Source organism: Phyllobates terribilis, unplaced genomic scaffold, assembly GCF_046119375.1.
Source record: "Phyllobates terribilis strain yellow unplaced genomic scaffold, ASM4611937v1 Scaffold_12__6_contigs__length_324123572, whole genome shotgun sequence".
Lineage (NCBI taxonomy): Eukaryota > Metazoa > Chordata > Amphibia > Anura > Dendrobatidae > Phyllobates > Phyllobates terribilis.
Window position 1 is genome coordinate 42,159,567 of NW_027362772.1, and position 22,832 is coordinate 42,182,398.

At 37.4% G+C, this 22,832-nt stretch overlaps 1 protein-coding gene across 1 annotated transcript; it reads right to left on the reverse strand.

Moving 5' to 3' along the window:
- Positions 1 to 17,487: 17,487 nt before the first annotated feature.
- Positions 17,488 to 19,200, reverse strand: LOC141171674 (maternal B9.10 protein-like). Its single transcript, XM_073655336.1, has 4 exons — positions 18,998 to 19,200; positions 18,737 to 18,871; positions 18,376 to 18,643; positions 17,488 to 17,541 (listed from the first exon to the last, which is right to left on the reverse strand). Exons 1-4 carry the CDS (start codon positions 19,168 to 19,170, stop codon positions 17,488 to 17,490), a joined length of 630 nt encoding a protein of 209 aa, XP_073511437.1. The 5' UTR covers positions 19,171 to 19,200.
- Between the last annotated feature and the right edge of the window lie 3,632 nt (positions 19,201 to 22,832).

The window sequence follows — 22,832 nt, forward strand, 5'->3', positions numbered from 1 at the left end:
GAATCATTGGAACCAAATCTTCTGAATATTATATACAGAGCGACTACTCACCGGCAAGATACTTCAAAGGGGTCAATCCACAAGGTGAATTCCTTGGGCAGTGCAAGGTCATAAAATCTTATTTGACTTAGAGCACAAGCCTCTTGAATGCTTTCATCCTTGTCCTGGCCATTGATTCGGATACATCTAAAAGACAAAAATTAGTTATTAGAGATGAGATACCATTAGTACAACATAGGGAATTTCTAGAGCATCTGCAAGACCAATATGGATATTTTCTGGACATATCTGGTGATGCCACTGATGACTTACCTGTAGGCTTGTCCTTTCATCGGGTTCTCTGGATACCAATGTCCAGTGTACTTTTTGCATAAGATTTCAGACAAATGCTCCCCAAATATGTCCATTATGGCCGAATCCAATTTTTGGAATCTGTTGCCCACAGTTTTGATGTAGTCAACTCCGGCTAACAGTTCCTGCCTCATCTCTATTGGAATAGAATTTACTGCTGCAGCCATTTTATCTGAGAAGAAAAAAAGAGAAATGTTAGTTTTTTAGTCGTGTTGTTTATAATATTCACATTTTTTTAATTGCTCCTGATTGGTGGAGGTGTCAGAGGTAAAACTGCAGCCACAAGATATTTAAAGGGCAAGTAAAATATCAATAGATTACAAAACACCCTGCAACCAACTTATTGATGATGAGATCTAATATCTTAATCTAACCACTATAATTTGATTGCATATCTGTGACATTAACAAATGAAGTATGTAGTCCCAGGGTTGGAATCACTGCAGTAGCCAAGTGTCCCAATTAATGATAATGTGGAGAAGATGGGTTTTCATGGCAGAAAGAGGGACTATTGGAGGCCAACATGGCTGCCATCTCCTCTGAAATTCAGCCATTAGTTCTACATAAGAAATTTTAGAAATACAACTGTTTTTCAATCTATTAAATAAACGTTCACACAATCACAGATTCAATTTTCGGAAAGAAACAAGAAATCAAAATGAAAAAGAAAGTTTCAAACATCATAAAAATTGTTTAAAAAAATCAATAACAATTTGTATCACTTCCCTCTTCTGCCTATTTACTTTAAAACACATTAAAAAATGTTTGTTATCTCCATGTCTGCAAAACGTTTGATTAGCCAAAGTATAAAGTTATTGCCCAAAAATTACAATCCAATTTCAATGTATGTTGTTACGCTCCTACAAAGCACCAAAATACATAACATCCAAAAAAGATGTGTGTGCCAGGAACAAAATAGCAGAACAAGCTAATAAACAAATGAGTATTATTAAAAAATATGAAACTGTTTTTTAAATATGATTTAAAAACAATATAAATGTATAATCACCCGATACAGATAGATTACATTTTGGTGGTTGAGCAATTATGGGAAACCCCAATATATGGTAAAATATAGAAATAGACAAAATGCATTTGGAAACAGAATAATTATCGTTCTGTACATAGTTTGGTAAATTGAATGGTGCCCTACAATAAAACAACTCAGCCCATAAAAAAACTACTCATACTCCACTTTCAGAAATTGAAAGTGCAACAATGAGAATTATCCATGACAAGAAGGGGTTATTATTATAATGAAAAAGGAAGAAGGCAAAGAGTTATAAGGTGATTAATAAGAATAGGAGGCTAACTCTACACTTGTATCATTTTTTATTCTAGTATAATTGGAAAAGACAAGAAGTTGTTTAAAAAATGCAAAAAATTGAGTGTCAAGGCAGCGTCTTACTGGAAGAGAGTTTGCCAGCGTTACTAGTGGTTGGGAGCATCTGTAGTCTATGAGTCCCATGTATAAAAAGGGTCTCAAAAGAAAAAAAACTTTGATGCCCTCAGCTATCGATCTACTCCTGTAGCACAATATGCCAGTAAGATCGGTTATCAGGGCGGTCAGTCCATGAGACATTTCTATATCTATGTGAAAAAATTTTGTCCATATGGTCAGTGTGCACTTACCTTACAGATGATGGAGGAAAAGGAGCTCAGGGAAAATCTCTGCTGTGCAGGATGTGGAGTATTAGAGTCCAGGAAGGTCTTCACCAGGAGATGTGTGAGGGCAGAGAGGAGACCCTGCTTTATATCAGTGTAGACTGGGGAGGGGTCACTTGGTTTCTGCCTTTGTTTCCAACATTGTAGGTATCAGGTGGTGTACATCTGATTTACATAACACAAGTCATTGAATGAGTTAAAAAAAACCAAGGAAAAGAAGTAATGTGTCCCTCTACCCCTCTCCGAATTTGTATATATATATATATATATATATATATATATATATATATACTAATGCCTATTTATTTAATCTTTTATTTTTATCAAGATTATTCCTGTTTCAATAATTTACTGCATTTCTTTATGCCTATGTTGCTGTATGTAACATATCTCTCATAGAATGACCAATTTATTTATCTTCATGTCTATTCTCTATATTTTTTTGTTTTTGACAATTTATTATCTATATGTTACTATATTTATGTCATATTTATTCTTCACCAATATGTACAAAAAGGTAAAGGCAACATTTCAAAATCCTAAATAAATTCTGTAGTTTATAGACACAAAATCATAGTGGTAACGTATTATTAGAAATGTGGAACTTTCTCAAGCCTATCTAACTATCACCTAACATCTTTCTATCTCTGCAATTTGATTTTTTTATTACTAATAGAGATGAGAAAATACATTTGAGGGTAATTTGACTCTATTCATTCTTCAAAATGCATCCTTTTTTTTGGTCACTTCCATGCAGATTCAGCAAAATTTCAGTCACAGTCCGCCATTTTTTTACTTCCAAAGTGCAAGTAAAAGGTTAAAAAAATCCTTTTGCTAACCTTTCAGCTCAACACTTTGTCCCCTCTGCTCCTCATTGCATCTTTCGATCACCTCAATCATCTTGAAAACCTCTGTCTTCTCATGCTAGACTGGGACTTCCCACTCTAAAGATGCTTGGATGGTTCTGCACCTGTGCACTCGAGGTCATGGTGCACATCGTGACATCAAAAATTTGTGATCTAATCAGAGCTAAAGATCCCTTCCTATCATGAGAGAGTCCAGAGATTTCAGCCCTGAGAGACCAAAACATGAATCAAAGAGCAGAGAGGTGTACGGTGAGGAGCAATGGGTCCGGAGATGTGAGCATTGACGTGTGTAAAAGGATTTTTCCTTATTTTCTCAACTTAAGTTTATTATAGTCTGGATAAAGGCAAGACCCCATTCCATAATAAGTGGCATTAAACTTGCAAAGAAGAATGTCTCTGCAAATTGAATTTGCTTTGAAAAAAAAACACATGAAGAGAAGAATTCAAATTTTGCCCGATCCGTTCATCTCTAATTATTGATATCATGTTTAGAAAAATGTGTGTTCAGTATCTTTAGATTTGTCTGTGGAATATTAGACATTCATTACCTGCTCGGATATTATTTTATCCGTGTTTAAATTCTATAGTTTTATAGCAAATGGAATTAACAGGATTTACTGAATTGACAGAATTTTTGTCCATTTTGCTCCTGTGGATTCATCATGTTGCTATGCAAAATGCCAGGAATAACGACTTGTTTTTTTTCGTAAATTTTCTAATTTCAGGCACTAACCTAAAAAAAACCTTTCCTTTTTGTCTACTCCAGAAACCAGTCAGGTATTGGTGCATTGGTTTTGGGATGCAGATCTCTTTGTTAACATGTAATTGATGTTATAGAATTTTCCATGAGACACAACAAACTCCACAGAGGCCTCACCTGTCCAGAGTCTTGAAATCCCATTAGGTACAAGTCCAGACTCATTACCATCTCTATGATGGCAGAAAGTCTCCCACCATTACAAACAACTCAGCATGACATGAGATGAGCACATACATGGGATCAACCCAAGACAACTGTACACACCTGCCATTAATATGTAGATGACAGGGAGCGTCCACCCGAAAAACAATTATATGGAAAACATGATAGATAAAGAGGTCTGTGTAAAGGAGAATGACTCTTTAATACCACAACTGCTCCTGAACAAAGACTGGTAAAATGAGAGTATACCAGGGAAGTGTGTGACCTAGGGATGACAGGACTCATGGAAGTTTGGGTTCTTGTACGAGACTCTAACTATATTAGAAAGTTTGATTCGGGCACCAGAACTGTACCCAAACCTCAACCAGAACACGAACCCATTAAAATAATGGGGACCCAAACTTTGAACTGGGAAAACAAGTCTCTTACTTCACGGAACTCTGAACATTGCAACGGACTAACAGGACAAGTCCATGTTCAGCGTTTAGCGCCAGACACTAATTGTCCATTATGAACCCCAAATTATTAAGTTCGGGTTCACTCATCTCTAATGTGACCATCTAGATATAAGGATGTGCTGGATATGTGTAGTATATGAAAACACAAGATCACGGAATATATTGAATATATCATCAAGTAACATACAAATCAGCACAGAGAATATACAAAAATTTCAAGATGAAGACATGTTACTGATCTGTAAATGATGCAAAAATAAAAAACTACATGTTCAAAATTCCTTGATTTATTCAGTAAGAAGTATGAGTGCCGCCATATACAGAAACTCTGCATTTAAAGCCTTGGCAGCTATGATTGAGGTCATCAATGATCATCTGTCGAACTCTCTGCTACAATTAATGCATGTGGGAAAATCTTCAAAATCCGTTGCTGGCAGCTCCTGTGAAATTACCAACCAATGAAGTCTCAGATGTGCTCAATGAGAGACAAGTCCAGAGACATTGATGCCATGGGAGCACATTTAAACCATCATGCTACTCACAGTTACGTGAATAACATGAGGCCTTGCATTATGTTAGAGAACAGTTTCTGGGACCGTTAATGTTGAAAAAGTTATTCCTTAATTACATGTCAAGTGGGGGACACCAGCAGAAAAAGAGTGAAGGCCATTTCACTCGGCCAAGCTCTTCATCCAGGCTCTTACAATGTACTTAGTGTTTTTGTTCAAAGAGCGCAAAAGCCATCCAACCATGTCAAGGTGCATCTAAATATGAATAGTCCCTAAATACTATCGTCCTACCTCTCCACGTGCCAAACAAATCCTCATCTGAATGTGAAATGAAAGTAACCAGGTATAGCTCTCAATCAAAACCTTATCTAACACTAAAGGTGTGCAGGCCTGGTTTGGCACATGGTAGGACATTAGTGGTAGGGAAAATTCATATTTAGGTATATATTGAAGTGGTTGGATGTCTTTTGCACTCTTTGATCAAAGAATGCTAAGTACCTTATGTTTTTAACATTTTCAGCAATATTTGAGTTCATGTAATCATTAATCACAGTGTGCTGTGACATCGTGTATGTATATTTCTATAGTAAAATTTATATTTACCAAGTAAATATATCATATTTTTACTGCTCCAGAATTCAACGGCAAAAGTTTACTTCCCATTTACTGTTTCACATTAATGTATACTAATATATACTGTAAGAATAGAAAAAAGTTTTAAAATCAAGAGATTTTCTAAATTGACAAAGCTGGAAACATTTGAGAAAAGTTTTCTCAGTCTCTGAAGTGATTAAGAAAAACAATGAAAATATTGGTGTAAATCTCTGAGTATTGTAAATCGTTTATTTTAAGTGTGGTAAAGAAAAATGCCAAAATAAGTAAAACTAAGCTGTCAGAGATGAAACATAAAGGGGCTGCTTTTATTCCCCCATCGTCCATTAGTTGTATTTGCTGTTGAATTTCCTGTTTTTTGGGCCAGGCAGGATTGCCAGCCATAGCCCAAGGACAATTCATCCTACTGATAACTTTTTGTATAAGTGCTTGTAGTACACACCTGACTTAAAAGAAATATCAGAAATTAATATATTTCAACTAATCTATGAGATAAAGTCTAAGAAGTTTCCACATTGATAAGAGGAGTATGTGATACATATTTGTGGAGCGAGTATATTTCATATCTTTCTTTTCTTTACATAAGTCATTAGGATGTCCTCCTAAAGATCTTTCTAGTCCGGATAGGAATGAGTCATCTGATGATACCTTGTTTAAAATCTTGGGCCATACAAACATAAATGATTGGATTGATGCAACTGTTAACACAAACCAGGATGGTAATGATAGTATTTGATATAGAGAATACAAGATTAAGTTCATCATACCAAGGTATTTGTCGCCAGATATAATATGGAAACCAGCATATAAAGAAACCCAATATCACAGCAGTGATGATCCTGGAGGATCTCTGAGATCTCTCGGATATCTTACTCTCTCTCAGTTTAAAGAAAATTTTAACATAAATGGTGAAGATGATGAGAAAAGGGATCACAAACATGATAAATAATATGATCAGTGTAACGGTGCTAAGTATCTCGCGCAAAATGAAAAACATTGACCACCTCTGAAGGTTACACCATTAGGTGTAATCATGGAATATTAAATAATAGAAGTAAAAGAGTAAATCAGAAAAGCTCAAACTCAAAAGCCAAATGATCGCTGCAGTGACAAATTTACAAGTTCTGTGAACTTTTGTCCAAACGGGCCACATGACAGATCCCAAGTGGTCAATACTCATGGCCATCATGAGAAGAACACTGGCGATCATGTTTAGCGTAAAAAGAAACATGTTCATACAGCAGGAAATAACTGAAACAAGGACATCATTAAAAAAGTATAAGAAATATTACTCCATCTGTACAATTCATAGACGAAGTGAAGCACAGCATAGGAAGTCTGCCATGGCCAGGTTCAGGAACCACATGGCACTGATTGTGTTCTTCATCCAGAAACCAGAAAACCAGATGACTAATCCATTACTGATAATCCCGAGAGCTAGAATGATGCAGTATAAAGTGATGGATATAATCTTGAAAATCTATAATTCATTCTCATTGATTCAAGATTCAAGAAAGCAGTTTTCAGATAGTCTTTGAAAAGTGACCTTCAAAGACATGATAATATAGAAGTTGGATGACAAATGCATAATTTCATTAATGTAGGATATATACAAAGACGATGGAGTGGTAAAACCAAAGTGCAATCACAATGTGGTGTTTTACCATCTTTCTTCATATTTTTTAGAAACTTCTATACAGCTTGTCATCTCAAACTTCACATTTGAAGATACTGTATTTTGAGCTGAGATGGGATGAGCTATTTCAGTGTCCTAGGTAGAGAAGAACCCTCGTCACCCTGCACACATATGTGGGAAAAAAGATTTCCAGCCTCTTAAATAGTCCAAAATCCTTTTATTGTAGAAAAAACTTTATAAAATCAGATTCCACAGTCATGTTATATAGCCAGGGCAACGCATTTCGTAACGCAGGGCTTGCGTACTTTGTCAAGACTGGCTTGCAAATGGCATACAAATAGTATATATACAATTGTTCACCAATCAGCATAAAGAGTGAAAGTCACATGATACATATATCCACGTATAAATGTTAAAATAGATTTACAAAATATACACACAAATTTACATAAAAAAATCATATGACATAGAAGATTACGCATGTACAGATGATTTTCTCGCTATAATGGAACAATAATTCTCTCCGCAAATTCAAGCCATTTGGATGGCAGGTGTTTAGGTGATACATCCAAAATGCATCTCGATCAAGTAACCATCTCCTGTTGTCTCCACCCCGAGGATTAGAGGCAAGTTTTTAAATTCCAAGACCTGAAATGAAGATGTCTCTCTATTGTGCTTTTTAATAAAATGTCTGGAGGCACAAGAGATATTATGATTAGTGACATTGTAGATATCACTCAGATGTTCTGCCACTTGTTGTTTTAATATTCTTGTAGTGCATCCAACATATAACAAATTACAAGTAGTGCATTTTATTATATACACTACATAACTGCTGTTACAGTTCAAATAACTCCTTATATTGTGTGTTTCATTTTCATTGGTGTTGGTAAAAGTTTTAGTAATTTTGATATAGCGACAAATACCACATCTATTGAAACCGTATCTATAAAACCCTTTGCAATTAAGCCATGTATGGCGTTTTTGCATATTATTAGAATGACTTGATGATAATAATCCTCCTAGTGTAGTGTTTGTGCTTTTTTTGCAACCACCAAAACTCCAGAGTCAAGAATTTTTGATAGTAAAACATGCTCATATAAGATAGGAAGATGTTTTAATATTATATTTTTAAGTTGATGAGATTGTGCACTATATTTTAAAGAGATTACTGTCCGTTTTTTCTGATTTTTATCTAACAAGTTGTTATTTTTATTGGTTTCAATATTCGGTATATCAATTAAATCCAATCTATCTTTTTATTGTACTATTTTTTTTGCTCTCTTTAACCCCTCACTGACATCTGACGTACTAATACGCGTCTGTGCCCTGGGACTTAATACCCAGACCCGTATTAGTACATCATGGCGATCGCGCGCGCACACAGGCTGTGCGGGCGCGATCGCCGCCGGGTGTCAGCTGATTGTCACAGCTGACACCCGGTACTATGTGCAGGGAGCGGTCCTGCACCGCTCCCAGCACATTAACCCCCGCGATGCTGCGATCGAAGTCGATCGAAGTCGATCGCGGCATTGCGGGGGCAAGGGGAGGTGATCGGCGATACTCACCTCCTCTTCCGGCTTCCAGCGCAGTCTGCAAAGGCTTCCCGGGTGTTGCCATGACGACCCGATGTCGTCATGACAACATCCGGGTCACCAGAGAGCAGGAAGATTGCTTGGACATGCGCAGTGCATTTCCAAGCAATCTTCACACTGTGCACTTCTAACAGCCTTCATGGCATAGGGATGGTGCTCCATTCCTGTGCCATGCAGGCGATCAGAAAAAAAAAAGTGAAAGTCCCAGAGTGGGACAAAGTAATAAAGTGTATAAACTGTGTGAAAGTGGAAAAAAAAAAAAAAAATGTGCAAAAATATTATAAAAAAATAAAAAAAATAATACACCAAAAATAAAAATATAATGTACCCATCAATAAATATTATTAAAAAAAAATTAAAAAAAAAACAATAAAAGTACACATATTTGGTATCGCCACGTCCGGAGCAACCTGACCTATAAAACTGTCCCACTAGTTAACCCCTTCAGTGAACACGGTAAAAAAAAAAAAAAAAAACGAAGCAAAAAACAATGCTTTATCACCATACCGCCAAACAAAAAGTGGAATAACACGCGATCAAAATGACGCATATAAATAAAAATGATACCGCTGAAAACGTCATCTCGTCCCGCAAAAAACAAGCCACCATACAGCTCCATCAGCCGAAAAGTAAAAAAGTTATAGCTCTCAGAATAAAGCGATACTAAAAAATATTTTTTTCTATAAAATAGCTTTTATTGTGTATAAGCGCCAAAACATAGAAAAATGATACAAATGTGGTACCGCTGTAAATGTACTGACCCGAAGAATAAAGCTACCTCATCAATTTTACCACACGCGGAACAGAATAAAAAAAAAAAAAAAAAACAATTCCTGAATTGTTGGTTTTTGTTTATTCTGCCTCCCAAAAATCGGAATAGAAAGCGATCAAAAAATGTCACGTGCCTGAAAATGGCACCAATAACAACGTCAAGTCATCCCGCAAAAAACGAGCCGTCACATGACTGTCTGCCAAAATCTTGAAAAATTATAGCTCTCAAAATATGGCGATGCAAAAATTAGATTTTACAAAAAATGCGTCTTTTAGTGTGTGACAGCTGTCAGTCATAAAAACCCCATATGATTCTGGCATTGCTGTAATCACACCGACCCGAAGAATAAAGTCGTCTAATCACTTATACCGCACAAGGAACGGCGTCAAAAATAAACTCTTGGGTTAGGATTGGGCTAGGATTAGGGCTGGGTTTGGGGCTAGGGTTGTGCTGGGGCTAGGGTTGTGCTAGCGTTAGGGCTGGGGTTGGGATTTTTTTCAAAAGTAAGAAAAAAAGATGACGATATGGCGACTAGTGTTGAGAGCAAGTGCTCGCTACTTGAGTTTGCATCGGGTGCTCTGGTATGCATTGAGTATCGTGGGTATTTGAGTGACATGCTCGAGTCTCTGCCCCATATGCTTCGCGGCCAAAAAACATTTCGGGGATTGCCTGCCATGCACGAGCGATCCCCGCATGTTTTTTTTTGGGTGTCTAATAACCGTGAAACATGCGGAGCAGGGACTCGAGCGTGTCACTCGAGCACACGCTGTACATGGTGCATACCTGAGTACCCGATGCAAACTCAAGTAGCGAGCACTTGCGCTCAAGAATAATGACAACTTATTCAATATGATGACCTAATGTAAACAAATAATGTGCCGTACCTCTGGGTTCAAAATGTTCACTATACACCTTAATAAAATCCTTGAGGGGTATAGTTTCAAAAATGGGGACACTTGTGGGGGAGCTGCACTGTTTAGGCACATCACGGGCTCTCCAAACGCGACATGGTGTCCGCTAACAAATTGAATGGAAAATCGGCTCAAATTGTTAGCGGACGCCATGTTGCGTTTGGAGAGCCCCTGTGTGCCCAAACATTGGAGCTCCCCCACAAGTGACCCCATTTTGGAAACTAGACCCACCAAGGCACCTATCTAGATGCATAGTGAGCACTTGGAACCCCCAGGTGCTTCACAAATTGATTTGTAAAAATGAAAAAGTGAAAAAAAAAACACTTTTTCATTTTTATGAATCAATTTGTGAAGCACCTGGGGTTCCAAGTGCTCACTATGAATCTAGATAGGTGCCTTGGGGGGTCTAGTTTCCAAAATGGGGTCACTTGTGGGGGAGCTCCAATGTTTGGGCACACAGGGACTCTCTAAATGCAACATGGTATCCGCTAACAAATTGAATGGAAAATCGGCTCAAATTGTTAGCGGACACCACATTGCGTTTGGAGAGCCCCTCTGTGCGCAAACTTTGGAGCTCCCCCACAAGTGACCCCATTTTGGAAACTAGACCCCCCAAGGCACCTTTCTAGATGCATAGTGAGCACTTGGAACCCCCAGGTGCTTCACAAATTGATTCGTAAAAATTAAAAAGTGAAAAAAAAAAATTTTTTTCATTTTTATGAATCAATTTGTGAAGCACCTGGGGTTCCAAGTGCTCACTATGAATCTAGATAGGTGCCTTGGGGGGTCTAGTTTACAAAATGGGGTCACTTATGGGGGAGCTCCAATGTTTGGGCACACAGGGACTCTCTAAATGCAACATGGTATCCGCTAACAAATTGAATGGAAAATCGGCTCAAATTGTTAGCGGACACCACATTGCGTTTGCAGAGCCCCTCTGTGCCCAAACTTTGGAGCTCCCCCACATGTGACCCCATTTTGGAAACTAGACCCCCCAAGGCACCTATCTAGATGCATAGTGAGCACTTGGAACCCCTAGGTGCTTCACAAATTGATTCGTAAAAATGAAAAAGTGAAAAAAAAAATAGTTTTTCATTTTTATGAATCAATTTGTGAAGCACCTGGGGTTCCAAGTGCTCACTATGAATCTAGATAGGTGCCTTGGGGGGTCTAGTTTCCAAAATGGGGTCATTTGTGGGGGAGCTCCGATGTTTGGGCACACAGGGACTCTCCAAATGCAACATGATATCCGCTAACAAATTGTTGGCTCAAATCAGTTTTAATGCCCCTTGGAAGAGTGGTGGAGGTTACAGTGGAATAAAAAGACTATCAATGCCCTGTGGAAGAGAAGTGGAGGTCACAGTAGCTTAACAAGACGCTTTTAATGCCCCTTGGAAGAGTGGTGGAGGTCGCAGTGGAATAAAAACACAATATTAACGAACCTTGGAAGAGACGTGGAGGTCACAGTAGCTTAACAAGACGATTTTAATGCCCCTTACAAGAGCCATGCAGTACAGCATATTAAAAACATTATTCCCATTATTGAGGAGTGCGTCTCCCATAGTCTTTGCCTATGCCTTCCAAGCAAAAGCTGCCAAAAATTAGGAAGGGGGAACTTGCAATGTCCCTTACAAGAGCCATGCAGTACAGCATATTAAAAACATTATTCCCATTATTGGGGAGTGGGTCTCCCATAGTCTTTGCCTATGCCTTCCAAGCAAAAGCTGCCAAAAATTAGGACAGAGGAACTTGCAATGCTGGCAACATGGACCACGGTCACCCTGGTGGTATAGTGGTCGTGGAGGCTGAGGATAAGGAGAAGAGCAAAAAACAGCCGAAATGAGGAAGCGTATACCAATGTGTGGGTGTGAAGCGATGCATGGGAATACACCTCCCGAAATAACACAGTGGATTTGACTTTATGTTACTCTGCTGTCATTTGGTGGAGATGAGAAGTCTGGCCCAATCCAGCCCTTGTTCATTTTGATATGGGTCAGCTTGTCAGCATTGTCAGTTGACAGGCGAGTGCGCTTATCAGTTATAATTCCCCCAGCGGCACTAAAAACACGCTCCGATAACACGCTAGCGGCAGGGCAGGCCAGGACCTCCAAGGCATACAGAGTGAGTTCATTCCAAGTGTCCAGCTTGGATACCCAAGTCCCACAAACAGCTAGAAGCCCAAATATTTTTTCAGAGGTAGATGCAGAAAAAAATTATATTCAGTTTGCAACCTGATGGAGGTCTGTATAGATGGATTAATAGAACAAGTTCCACACACAGCTAGAAGCCCAATATTTTTTCAGAGGTAGATGCAGAAAAAAAATATATTCAGTTTGCAACCTGATGGAGGTCAGTATAGATGGACTAATAGAGAAAGTCCCACACACAGCTAGAAGCCCAAATATTTTTTCAGAGGTAGATGCAGATAAAAATTATTTTTAATTTGCAACCTGATGGAGGTCAGTATAGATGGACTAATAGAAAAAGTCCCACACAGCTAGAAGCCCAAATATTTTTTCAGAGGTAGATGAAGAAAAAAATTATATTCAGTTTGCAACCTGATGGAGGTCAGTATAGATGGACTAATAGAACAAGTCCCACACACAGCTAGAAGCCCAAATATTTTTTCAGAGGAAGATGCAGAAAAAAATTATATTCAGTTGGCAACCTGATGGAGGTCAGTATAGATGGACTAATAGAATGATGCTATGCCCAAAAGATTTTACTTCACTAGGTGCAGTAAAAAAATTGGTATTCTATACACAGGTGGTATATCTTGCAACACAGATAGGCTACTCCACTGACTAACACACTCTGCAATAGGCCAAAAAGGATTAGCTTTGCTAGATTCAGCCAAATGCTGTGAAAAAAACTTGCACAGCACTGGCACAGACCTGCCTGGCAAAAACTGATAGGAACTGATGTAACCTTGTCCTAAAAAGGACTGCAATTACAATTAGTCTTTACTCCCACAATCTATCTATTTAAGAACACAGACCTGCCTGATAAAAGTCGTAGGAAATGCTGTAACCTAGTCCTTAAAAGGACTGCAATCACAACTATTCCCTACTCCCAAGCTATCTGTAGATTTGTGCGAAAATTGGCTTGAAATTAACAAGGTATAGCGCACACAGCAACAGCGGTGCCGTCTAACACGCAGCTGCAGCAGTGGGGAAAATGGCTGAGTCTTATAGGGCAAGGACATGTGACATACACTGCCAATGACACATGCCCTTGCTTGTGTGAAAAAAGCACTTCGCTCCGTGTGTGCGCTGCTGATAGGCTGACAGATTGCACCTCCCCACTGTAAATGCGGGAAAGAGAAAAAAAAATGGAGATCTTCATTATTCCTGCAGAGATCCATCCCCTGCCCCTCCCCCCACCCCACTGTACACTCAAACTGCTTATTAACATTAATTTTTATCATTACTGAGAAAAAATCCAGTTATGATTTTGGTGCACGAACAGTTATCGAACATTACCTCGAACAGCCGAATTTTTCTCAAATCGTTCGTGTTCGCCGAACGGCTCGAACACCGCCCAAAACAACTCGAATTTGAGATTGGCGAACAGTTCGAGTAGAACAACGCTCATTTCTACTCGGGAGCAATCACTGTTTAAAGGTTTGTGCCATACAAACTTTGTGAGGCAGTCATACAGTTAGCCCCTTCATGACGAGGCCTATTATTTCTATTTTTACATTTTCGTTTTTTCTGTCACCTTCTTTTTTTTATTTTTCTGTCCAAATAGACATATGGTGACTTGTTTTTCGCCGGACTAGTTGTACTTTTGAGTGATATCATTCATTTTACCATATAGTGAACTGGAATCAAGATAAAAAAAATTCCAAGTGAGGATAAATAGTGAAAAAAACAAATAAATGACAATTTTTTTTCAGAAATATTTTTATGGTGTAGATTTTGTGGTAAAATGACCTTGAAATAGGATTCTGCTCATCAATTGTATTACGGCGATAATAAACATGTCAAGTTTTTTTTATTGTTTTAGTAATGGAAAAAAAAGAGTTTGTAAAAAAAATGTTTTGAGGGTTGTGTCGCCATTTTCTGAGACCCGCAACATTTTAGTATTTTTGTCGATGTTATATCTAATTTTTGGTGGAACAAGACAACGTATTTATTGATCACATTTCAAGATATTTATAATGTTTTGATCAATTGTTGCACTATTTTTTTGTGGGATGCAGAGAACAAAAAAACCCCAATTTTTTAGCATTCTTGTTTTCTTTTGCTTACGGTGTTGACTGATTGGATTAATTGTTTATATATTTTGTTGAGTCAAACTTTTGTTAATGCTGCGAGACCTCATATATATATATATATATATATATATATTAATACTTTACATGGGGAAAAAGGAGAGTGAATTTAACATTTTCTTTTTTTATATTTTATAAAACATTTTGTTTTACTTTTCAATTTTGTTTTTAGTTCACTCAGGGGACTTGAAGCTGCGATCGTCTGATCGCTTGTGCTGTTATGTACAGAAATGCCACAGCATCATTGCACATAGCAGAAGTAACGGTCTTCCTTGCAGCCTTGCTACAGGCAGAGTTTTAAGGGAGTTTCATCACTCCCTGAGGAAGCAACGTGTGAAACGCGCATTGGGAGTGTTAGGTGGTAGTGGCAGCAAACACAGCATGAATTCAGGTCAGGAATTTTATTTACTCTATATCTTTGAATCTTCATATCATAATATGTCCTTATATACGTATTACTTGAGGCTATTCAAATCTACCCTGATCATCCTGTAGCATGTTTTGGTGATTATTCCGACTGTATTCTTGCACCTTAGATTTTGCTTGGGTATTTATCCCATTATTTTGCATCACACTTTACTTCTATGTATATATTTGATAACAGGTGTGTTAATAGTAATCTATTGTGCATGTAAACCTTATAAATATTTTTTATTATTACCTTTACATATACCCAACATTGTTATAGGTGTACTAATTAAAATCTACTGCACATTTGCACTTTACAAATATATCTCTATAGATTAGCATTAATTGTTAGAGCTGTTTTTGCTGCTCTACTTCCTCTTTTTCACCGTTGGTTATTTTATCGTGTCTTCTTGTTCTGTGCGTTTTAACTATATGTCCTATTTTTATGTAAAATAAAATGATGCTATTAATTAAAAATATTTTTTTTTAATTTATTATTTGTTCAACTAGTCTTTTCTTTTTTATGTTATGCATTACCTGCTTGAATAGTGGTTTACGTTGCACATACTTATATTGTTTCGTCTTAGTGTTGATTTCCTTCTTACCTAGGTGTAATGACAAGCACAGAGGTCTCCAATAGACCTCCAGCTGTCATACCAACCCATCGGCGATCTGACAACATGTCACTGGCATGCTGATGGGCACATGGAATGACGAGCCCACATGCCGGTGTGGCCACCATCAGAGTTTGGCAGCAGCATTTAACAGATTAATAATTGCAGGCGGAGCTCTTTGACAACCTCTATTGATTAGCCAGGACTTTCTGGGTATCCCGTGAGCCCATTCCATACACCCACTTCCGACTTGCGCCATACATGTACAGTGAATGTCGTGAAAGTGTTAAATTATGTTTTTCTGGGCTTCAATGTAAATACTTTTATGCCAAAAATGACAAAAGTATTCTCGGAGTGATACCTTTGTTGGCTAACCAGAAATACAAAAATGAATTCATAAGACAAAAGGCACAACATTTGAGAGATGTTACAACAAGACAATTGTTCATTAGTTGTAAGTTGTGATGCCTCCTACTGATAAGTTAGGGAGATCAAATTAGTTTTTTTGTTGCAAAATGAGAGGTCTTAGGAGTGTTTAATTATCTTGAGGTGTGAATTGTGTCCATATAGTGAGTCATAAACACAGGTATTATATCTAGGTGTGTTGTCAGTGAATTGAACATCCTTATCAATTTGAATTCCCAAATTTTTCTTTCTCTGTTGCCCTTGAAGTGACCTTTCAGTATTAAAACTTTTAAATCTTTCATGCAGAGTCCCCGGCCAGAGAAATGTTTTCCCACAGGTGAACTGGACACATCTGTGGGAAAACATTATCCTCCTAACTTATCAGTAGGAGGCATCACAACTCACTCCTCATGAACAAATGTCTTGTTGTAACATTTCTCAAATGTTGTGCCTTTTGTCTTATGAATTCATTTGTAATCTTGCCTGTCAAAGAAGCCTCTGTGCTCTTAAAGCTTGCATATATATATTTCTGGTTAGCCAATAAAGGTATCATTCCGAGAATACTTTTGTAATTTTTGGCATAAAACTATTTACATAGATTTTTCAGGCCAACACGGTACCACAATATAACTTTGTATTGTACAACATTTTGTGGGCTTCAACTACAAAATTTTTAAAAAAAGATGATTACCTGGAGAATTAATGATCCAAACTGTTAGAACGAAGGGGCATTTACAATGCAAGATAATTGTGAAAGAATGTTGTTAAAATTGTCCAATTAACTATTTTCTTGCAGTGTAAACAGGATGCTGATCACCTGGTGAATGAGCAAAATGCCAGACCATCATGTGAAATGATTTTTGGCACAGCACAAGAGATTATTTTTGGAGGAGCATCTTCGTCTATCAACAAGATCCGCACTGCCGAAAGTATAGCAGCCTATGCTCAATGAGCTATCTAGGTAGATGTAGTATAAATCCCTCAGCAGACTTCATTTGCTTTGGTCTGTGAATGTTAACAGGCATTTAAAAGACTGTCAATTAAAAAGTCAACTGAGAAGCAATTGGATCGTGCCACTGGTCGGTCCATATAAAAGTCCAAGTTCACATGTTCTGTATTTGGTCAGTATTTTACATCAGGATTTGTAAGCCAAAACCAAGAGTGGAACAATCAGAGTTAAAGTATAATAGTAAAAATACTGGTGTTTAATACAAATCAAACATTGATTGTGTGAATGTGGCCTTACAGTGAGAGTGATTGAAAACTGGAATGTAAGCCATCTGAGGGACCGACATAGTTGTGACTTGAGTTCAGGCTACAGAGAAAAGACCACAGATTGTACACCATCGTGGAGAACACTTAATCTATTGTGTAACAATTAAAGTATTGTTCCAATTTTCTGGGTTAAGAGAATTCCTAAAAATATGATGTGAATGCAGAGGATAGGTGGTAGAACAAGTCCAAGAGGTGGACACTTACGGTATGTGTTATTGTGCTTTTATGAAGTTATTAAATGTTGTAGATGTTGTGATGACAAGGGCCTGAAGCATATGGGTGGAAAGAAAATCTTCATGTGAAATGATGCCATAAAATAAAGCATCACAGAGAAACCAGGGAAGTGGCCTGTAGAGTTAAGATCCTAAGCTGGGAATGATTGACAAGTCTGAAGAATCTGCATACACAAGCACAGACACCTGGAGAGATCAGAAATGGTGCACAGTTGTGGAAATGTTCTTCTGTTGTGCAACATTTAAAGTAAAAATGCCTTCATATTGGATGTCTGTAAATGATGACACATTGCCTGGTTTCTCATTGACAGCTAGAGCATGCTCAGTAAACACTTCAGAGGACATAGTGACATTTGATTTACCTGCCCCCTCCCACCTCTTAAACATAAACCATGTGGGATTCTTGTAATTTTGGTGATGTTCCCAGTTCCATTACATATAATTATAATAATAATCACAGAGTTGTGGATTCATCTCAGGATCTTTATTACAAGAAAAAGATTCAGATTTGTACAAAAAATAAATAAAAGTAATTGTAAGGATAATTTTTTTTCTATATGATTCTCAGTCTCTAAATTCTGTATCCTGCAGCATCTAAAACCACGGCCGATACTGTAGTTCATTTGAGGGGTTGCTGAAAAGTTGAACTCTCCATGGGGGAAACCAGAGCGGAGCCCAAGTCCTAAAAACGGCAGTCGATGCCTGAAAATACAAGAACACCAAGGGTTAATTCACTAAATTTTAATTTTTCCTGCGTCCAAGAGTCATTGGTCCAAACCCCACGTGTCAGTCTTATGGTCATGTAGCCTTAGAGCAAGTGTCACTGTCCTATACCCCAAGTGTCAGTAAATGTTAAGGATTTCTTACCTGATCTGGTCCAGTATTTCTCCATATTTGCTCCACTGGAGAATTGGGAGCTTCATCAATTCCACTATCTTCATCATCACTAAGCCTTGGTGATGATGATGATGAGATGGTATCTTCAGCATCTTCAGAAACCTGTATGGCGCAGTCAACCATACACGAAGAGGAAGCTTCATGTTGATCCTCTTCTGGTCCTACAGAAACATCTTTTACTCTAGGTGATCTCGGATCGAAGCTTACAACAGTGTAAGGGAAATTTTCTTCCCCCAACCTGTCCAAAGATAAATCAATAAGATATGGTTATCAGTCCTGCGAATCATTGGAACCAAATCTTCTGAATATTATATACAGAGCGACTACTCACCGGCAAGATACTTCAAAGGGGTCAATCCACAAGGTGAATTCCTTGGGCAGTGCAAGGTCATAAAATCTTATTTGACTTAGAGCACAAGCCTCTTGAATGCTTTCATCCTTGTCCTGGCCATTGATTCGGATACATCTAAAAGACAAAAATTAGTTATTAGAGATGAGATACCATTAGTACAACATAGGGAATTTCTAGAGCATCTGCAAGACCAATATGGATATTTTCTGGACATATCTGGTGATGCCACTGATGACTTACCTGTAGGCTTGTCCTTTCATCGGGTTCTCTGGATACCAATGTCCAGTGTACTTTTTGCATAAGATTTCAGACAAATGCTCCCCAAATATGTCCATTATGGCCGAATCCAATTTTTGGAATCTGTTGCCCACAGTTTTGATGTAGTCAACTCCGGCTAACAGTTCCTGCCTCATCTCTATTGGAATAGAATTTACTGCTGCAGCCATTTTATCTGAGAAGAAAAAAAGAGAAATGTTAGTTTTTTAGTCGTGTTGTTTATAATATTCACATTTTTTTAATTGCTCCTGATTGGTGGAGGTGTCAGAGGTAAAACTGCAGCCACAAGATATTTAAAGGGCAAGTAAAATATCAATAGATTACAAAACACCCTGCAACCAGCTTATTGATGATGAGATCTAATATCTTAATCTAACCACTATAATTTGATTGCATATCTGTGACATTAACAAATGAAGTATGTAGTCCCAGGGTTGGAATCACTGCAGTAGCCAAGTGTCCCAATTAATGATAATGTGGAGAAGATGGGTTTTCATGGCAGAAAGAGGGACTATTGGAGGCCAACATGGCTGCCATCTCCTCTGAAATTCAGCCATTAGTTCTACATAAGAAATTTTAGAAATACAACTGTTTTTCAATCTATTAAATAAACGTTCACACAATCACAGATTCAATTTTCGGAAAGAAACAAGAAATCAAAATGAAAAAGAAAGTTTCAAACATCATAAAAATTGTTTAAAAAAATCAATAACAATTTGTATCACTTCCCTCTTCTGCCTATTTACTTTAAAACACATTAAAAAATGTTTGTTATCTCCATGTCTGCAAAACGTTTGATTAGCCAAAGTATAAAGTTATTGCCCAAAAATTACAATCCAATTTCAATGTATGTTGTTACGCTCCTGCAAAGCACCAAAATACATAACATCCAAAAAAGATGTGTGTGCCAGGAACAAAATAGCAGAACAAGCTAATAAACAAATGAGTATTATTAAAAAATATGAAACTGTTTTTTAAATATGATTTAAAAACAATATAAATGTATAATCACCCGATACAGATAGATTACATTTTGGTGGTTGAGCAATTATGGGAAACCCCAATATATGGTAAAATATAGAAATAGACAAAATGCATTTGGAAACAGAATAATTATCGTTCTGTACATAGTTTGGTAAATTGAATGGTGCCCTACAATAAAACAACTCAGCCCATAAAAAAACTACTCATACTCCACTTTCAGAAATTGAAAGTGCAACAATGAGAATTATCCATGACAAGAAGGGGTTATTATTATAATGAAAAAGGAAGAAGGCAAAGAGTTATAAGGTGATTAATAAGAATAGGAGGCTAACTCTACACTTGTATCATTTTTTATTCTAGTATAATTGGAAAAGACAAGAAGTTGTTTAAAAAATGCAAAAAATTGAGTGTCAAGGCAGCGTCTTACTGGAAGAGAGTTTGCCAGCGTTACTAGTGGTTGGGAGCATCTGTAGTCTATGAGTCCCATGTATAAAAAGGGTCTCAAAAGAAAAAAAACTTTGATGCCCTCAGCTATCGATCTACTCCTGTAGCACAATATGCCAGTAAGATCGGTTATCAGGGCGGTCAGTCCATGAGACATTTCTATATCTATGTGAAAAAATTTTGTCCATATGGTCAGTGTGCACTTACCTTACAGATGATGGAGGAAAAGGAGCTCAGGGAAAATCTCTGCTGTGCAGGATGTGGAGTATTAGAGTCCAGGAAGGTCTTCACCAGGAGATGTGTGAGGGCAGAGAGGAGACCCTGCTTTATATCAGTGTAGACTGGGGAGGGGTCACTTGGTTTCTGCCTTTGTTTCCAACATTGTAGGTATCAGGTGGTGTACATCTGATTTACATAACACAAGTCATTGAATGAGTTAAAAAAAACCAAGGAAAAGAAGTAATGTGTCCCTCTACCCCTCTCCGAATTTGTATATATATATATATATATATATATATATATATATGTATATACTAATGCCTATTTATTTAATCTTTTATTTTTATCAAGATTATTCCTGTTTCAATAATTTACTGCATTTCTTTATGCCTATGTTGCTGTATGTAACATATCTCTCATAGAATGACCAATTTATTTATCTTCATGTCTATTCTCTATATTTTTTTGTTTTTGACAATTTATTATCTATATGTTACTATATTTATGTCATATTTATTCTTCACCAATATGTACAAAAAGGTAAAGGCAACATTTCAAAATCCTAAATAAATTCTGTAGTTTATAGACACAAAATCATAGTGGTAACGTATTATTAGAAATGTGGAACTTTCTCAAGCCTATCTAACTATCACCTAACATCTTTCTATCTCTGCAATTTGATTTTTTTATTACTAATAGAGATGAGAAAATACATTTGAGGGTAATTTGACTCTATTCATTCTTCAAAATGCATCCTTTTTTTTGGTCACTTCCATGCAGATTCAGCAAAATTTCAGTCACAGTCCGCCATTTTTTTACTTCCAAAGTGCAAGTAAAAGGTTAAAAAAATCCTTTTGCTAACCTTTCAGCTCAACACTTTGTCCCCTCTGCTCCTCATTGCATCTTTCGATCACCTCAATCATCTTGAAAACCTCTGTCTTCTCATGCTAGACTGGGACTTCCCACTCTAAAGATGCTTGGATGGTTCTGCACCTGTGCACTCGAGGTCATGGTGCACATCGTGACATCAAAAATTTGTGATCTAATCAGAGCTAAAGATCCCTTCCTATCATGAGAGAGTCCAGAGATTTCAGCCCTGAGAGACCAAAACATGAATCAAAGAGCAGAGAGGTGTACGGTGAGGAGCAATGGGTCCGGAGATGTGAGCATTGACGTGTGTAAAAGGATTTTTCCTTATTTTCTCAACTTAAGTTTATTATAGTCTGGATAAAGGCAAGACCCCATTCCATAATAAGTGGCATTAAACTTGCAAAGAAGAATGTCTCTGCAAATTGAATTTGCTTTGAAAAAAAAACACATGAAGAGAAGAATTCAAATTTTGCCCGATCCGTTCATCTCTAATTATTGATATCATGTTTAGAAAAATGTGTGTTCAGTATCTTTAGATTTGTCTGTGGAATATTAGACATTCATTACCTGCTCGGATATTATTTTATCTGTGTTTAAATTCTATAGTTTTATAGCAAATGGAATTAACAGGATTTACTGAATTGACAGAATTTTTGTCCATTTTGCTCCTGTGGATTCATCATGTTGCTATGCAAAATGCCAGGAATAACGACTTGTTTTTTTTCGTAAATTTTCTAATTTCAGGCACTAACCTAAAAAAAACCTTTCCTTTTTGTCTACTCCAGAAACCAGTCAGGTATTGGTGCATTGGTTTTGGGATGCAGATCTCTTTGTTAACATGTAATTGATGTTATAGAATTTTCCATGAGACACAACAAACTCCACAGAGGCCTCACCTGTCCAGAGTCTTGAAATCCCATTAGGTACAAGTCCAGACTCATTACCATCTCTATGATGGCAGAAAGTCTCCCACCATTACAAACAACTCAGCATGACATGAGATGAGCACATACATGGGATCAACCCAAGACAACTGTACACACCTGCCATTAATATGTAGATGACAGGGAGCGTCCACCCGAAAAACAATTATATGGAAAACATGATAGATAAAGAGGTCTGTGTAAAGGAGAATGACTCTTTAATACCACAACTGCTCCTGAACAAAGACTGGTAAAATGAGAGTATACCAGGGAAGTGTGTGACCTAGGGATGACAGGACTCATGGAAGTTTGGGTTCTTGTACGAGACTCTAACTATATTACAAAGTTTGATTCGGGCA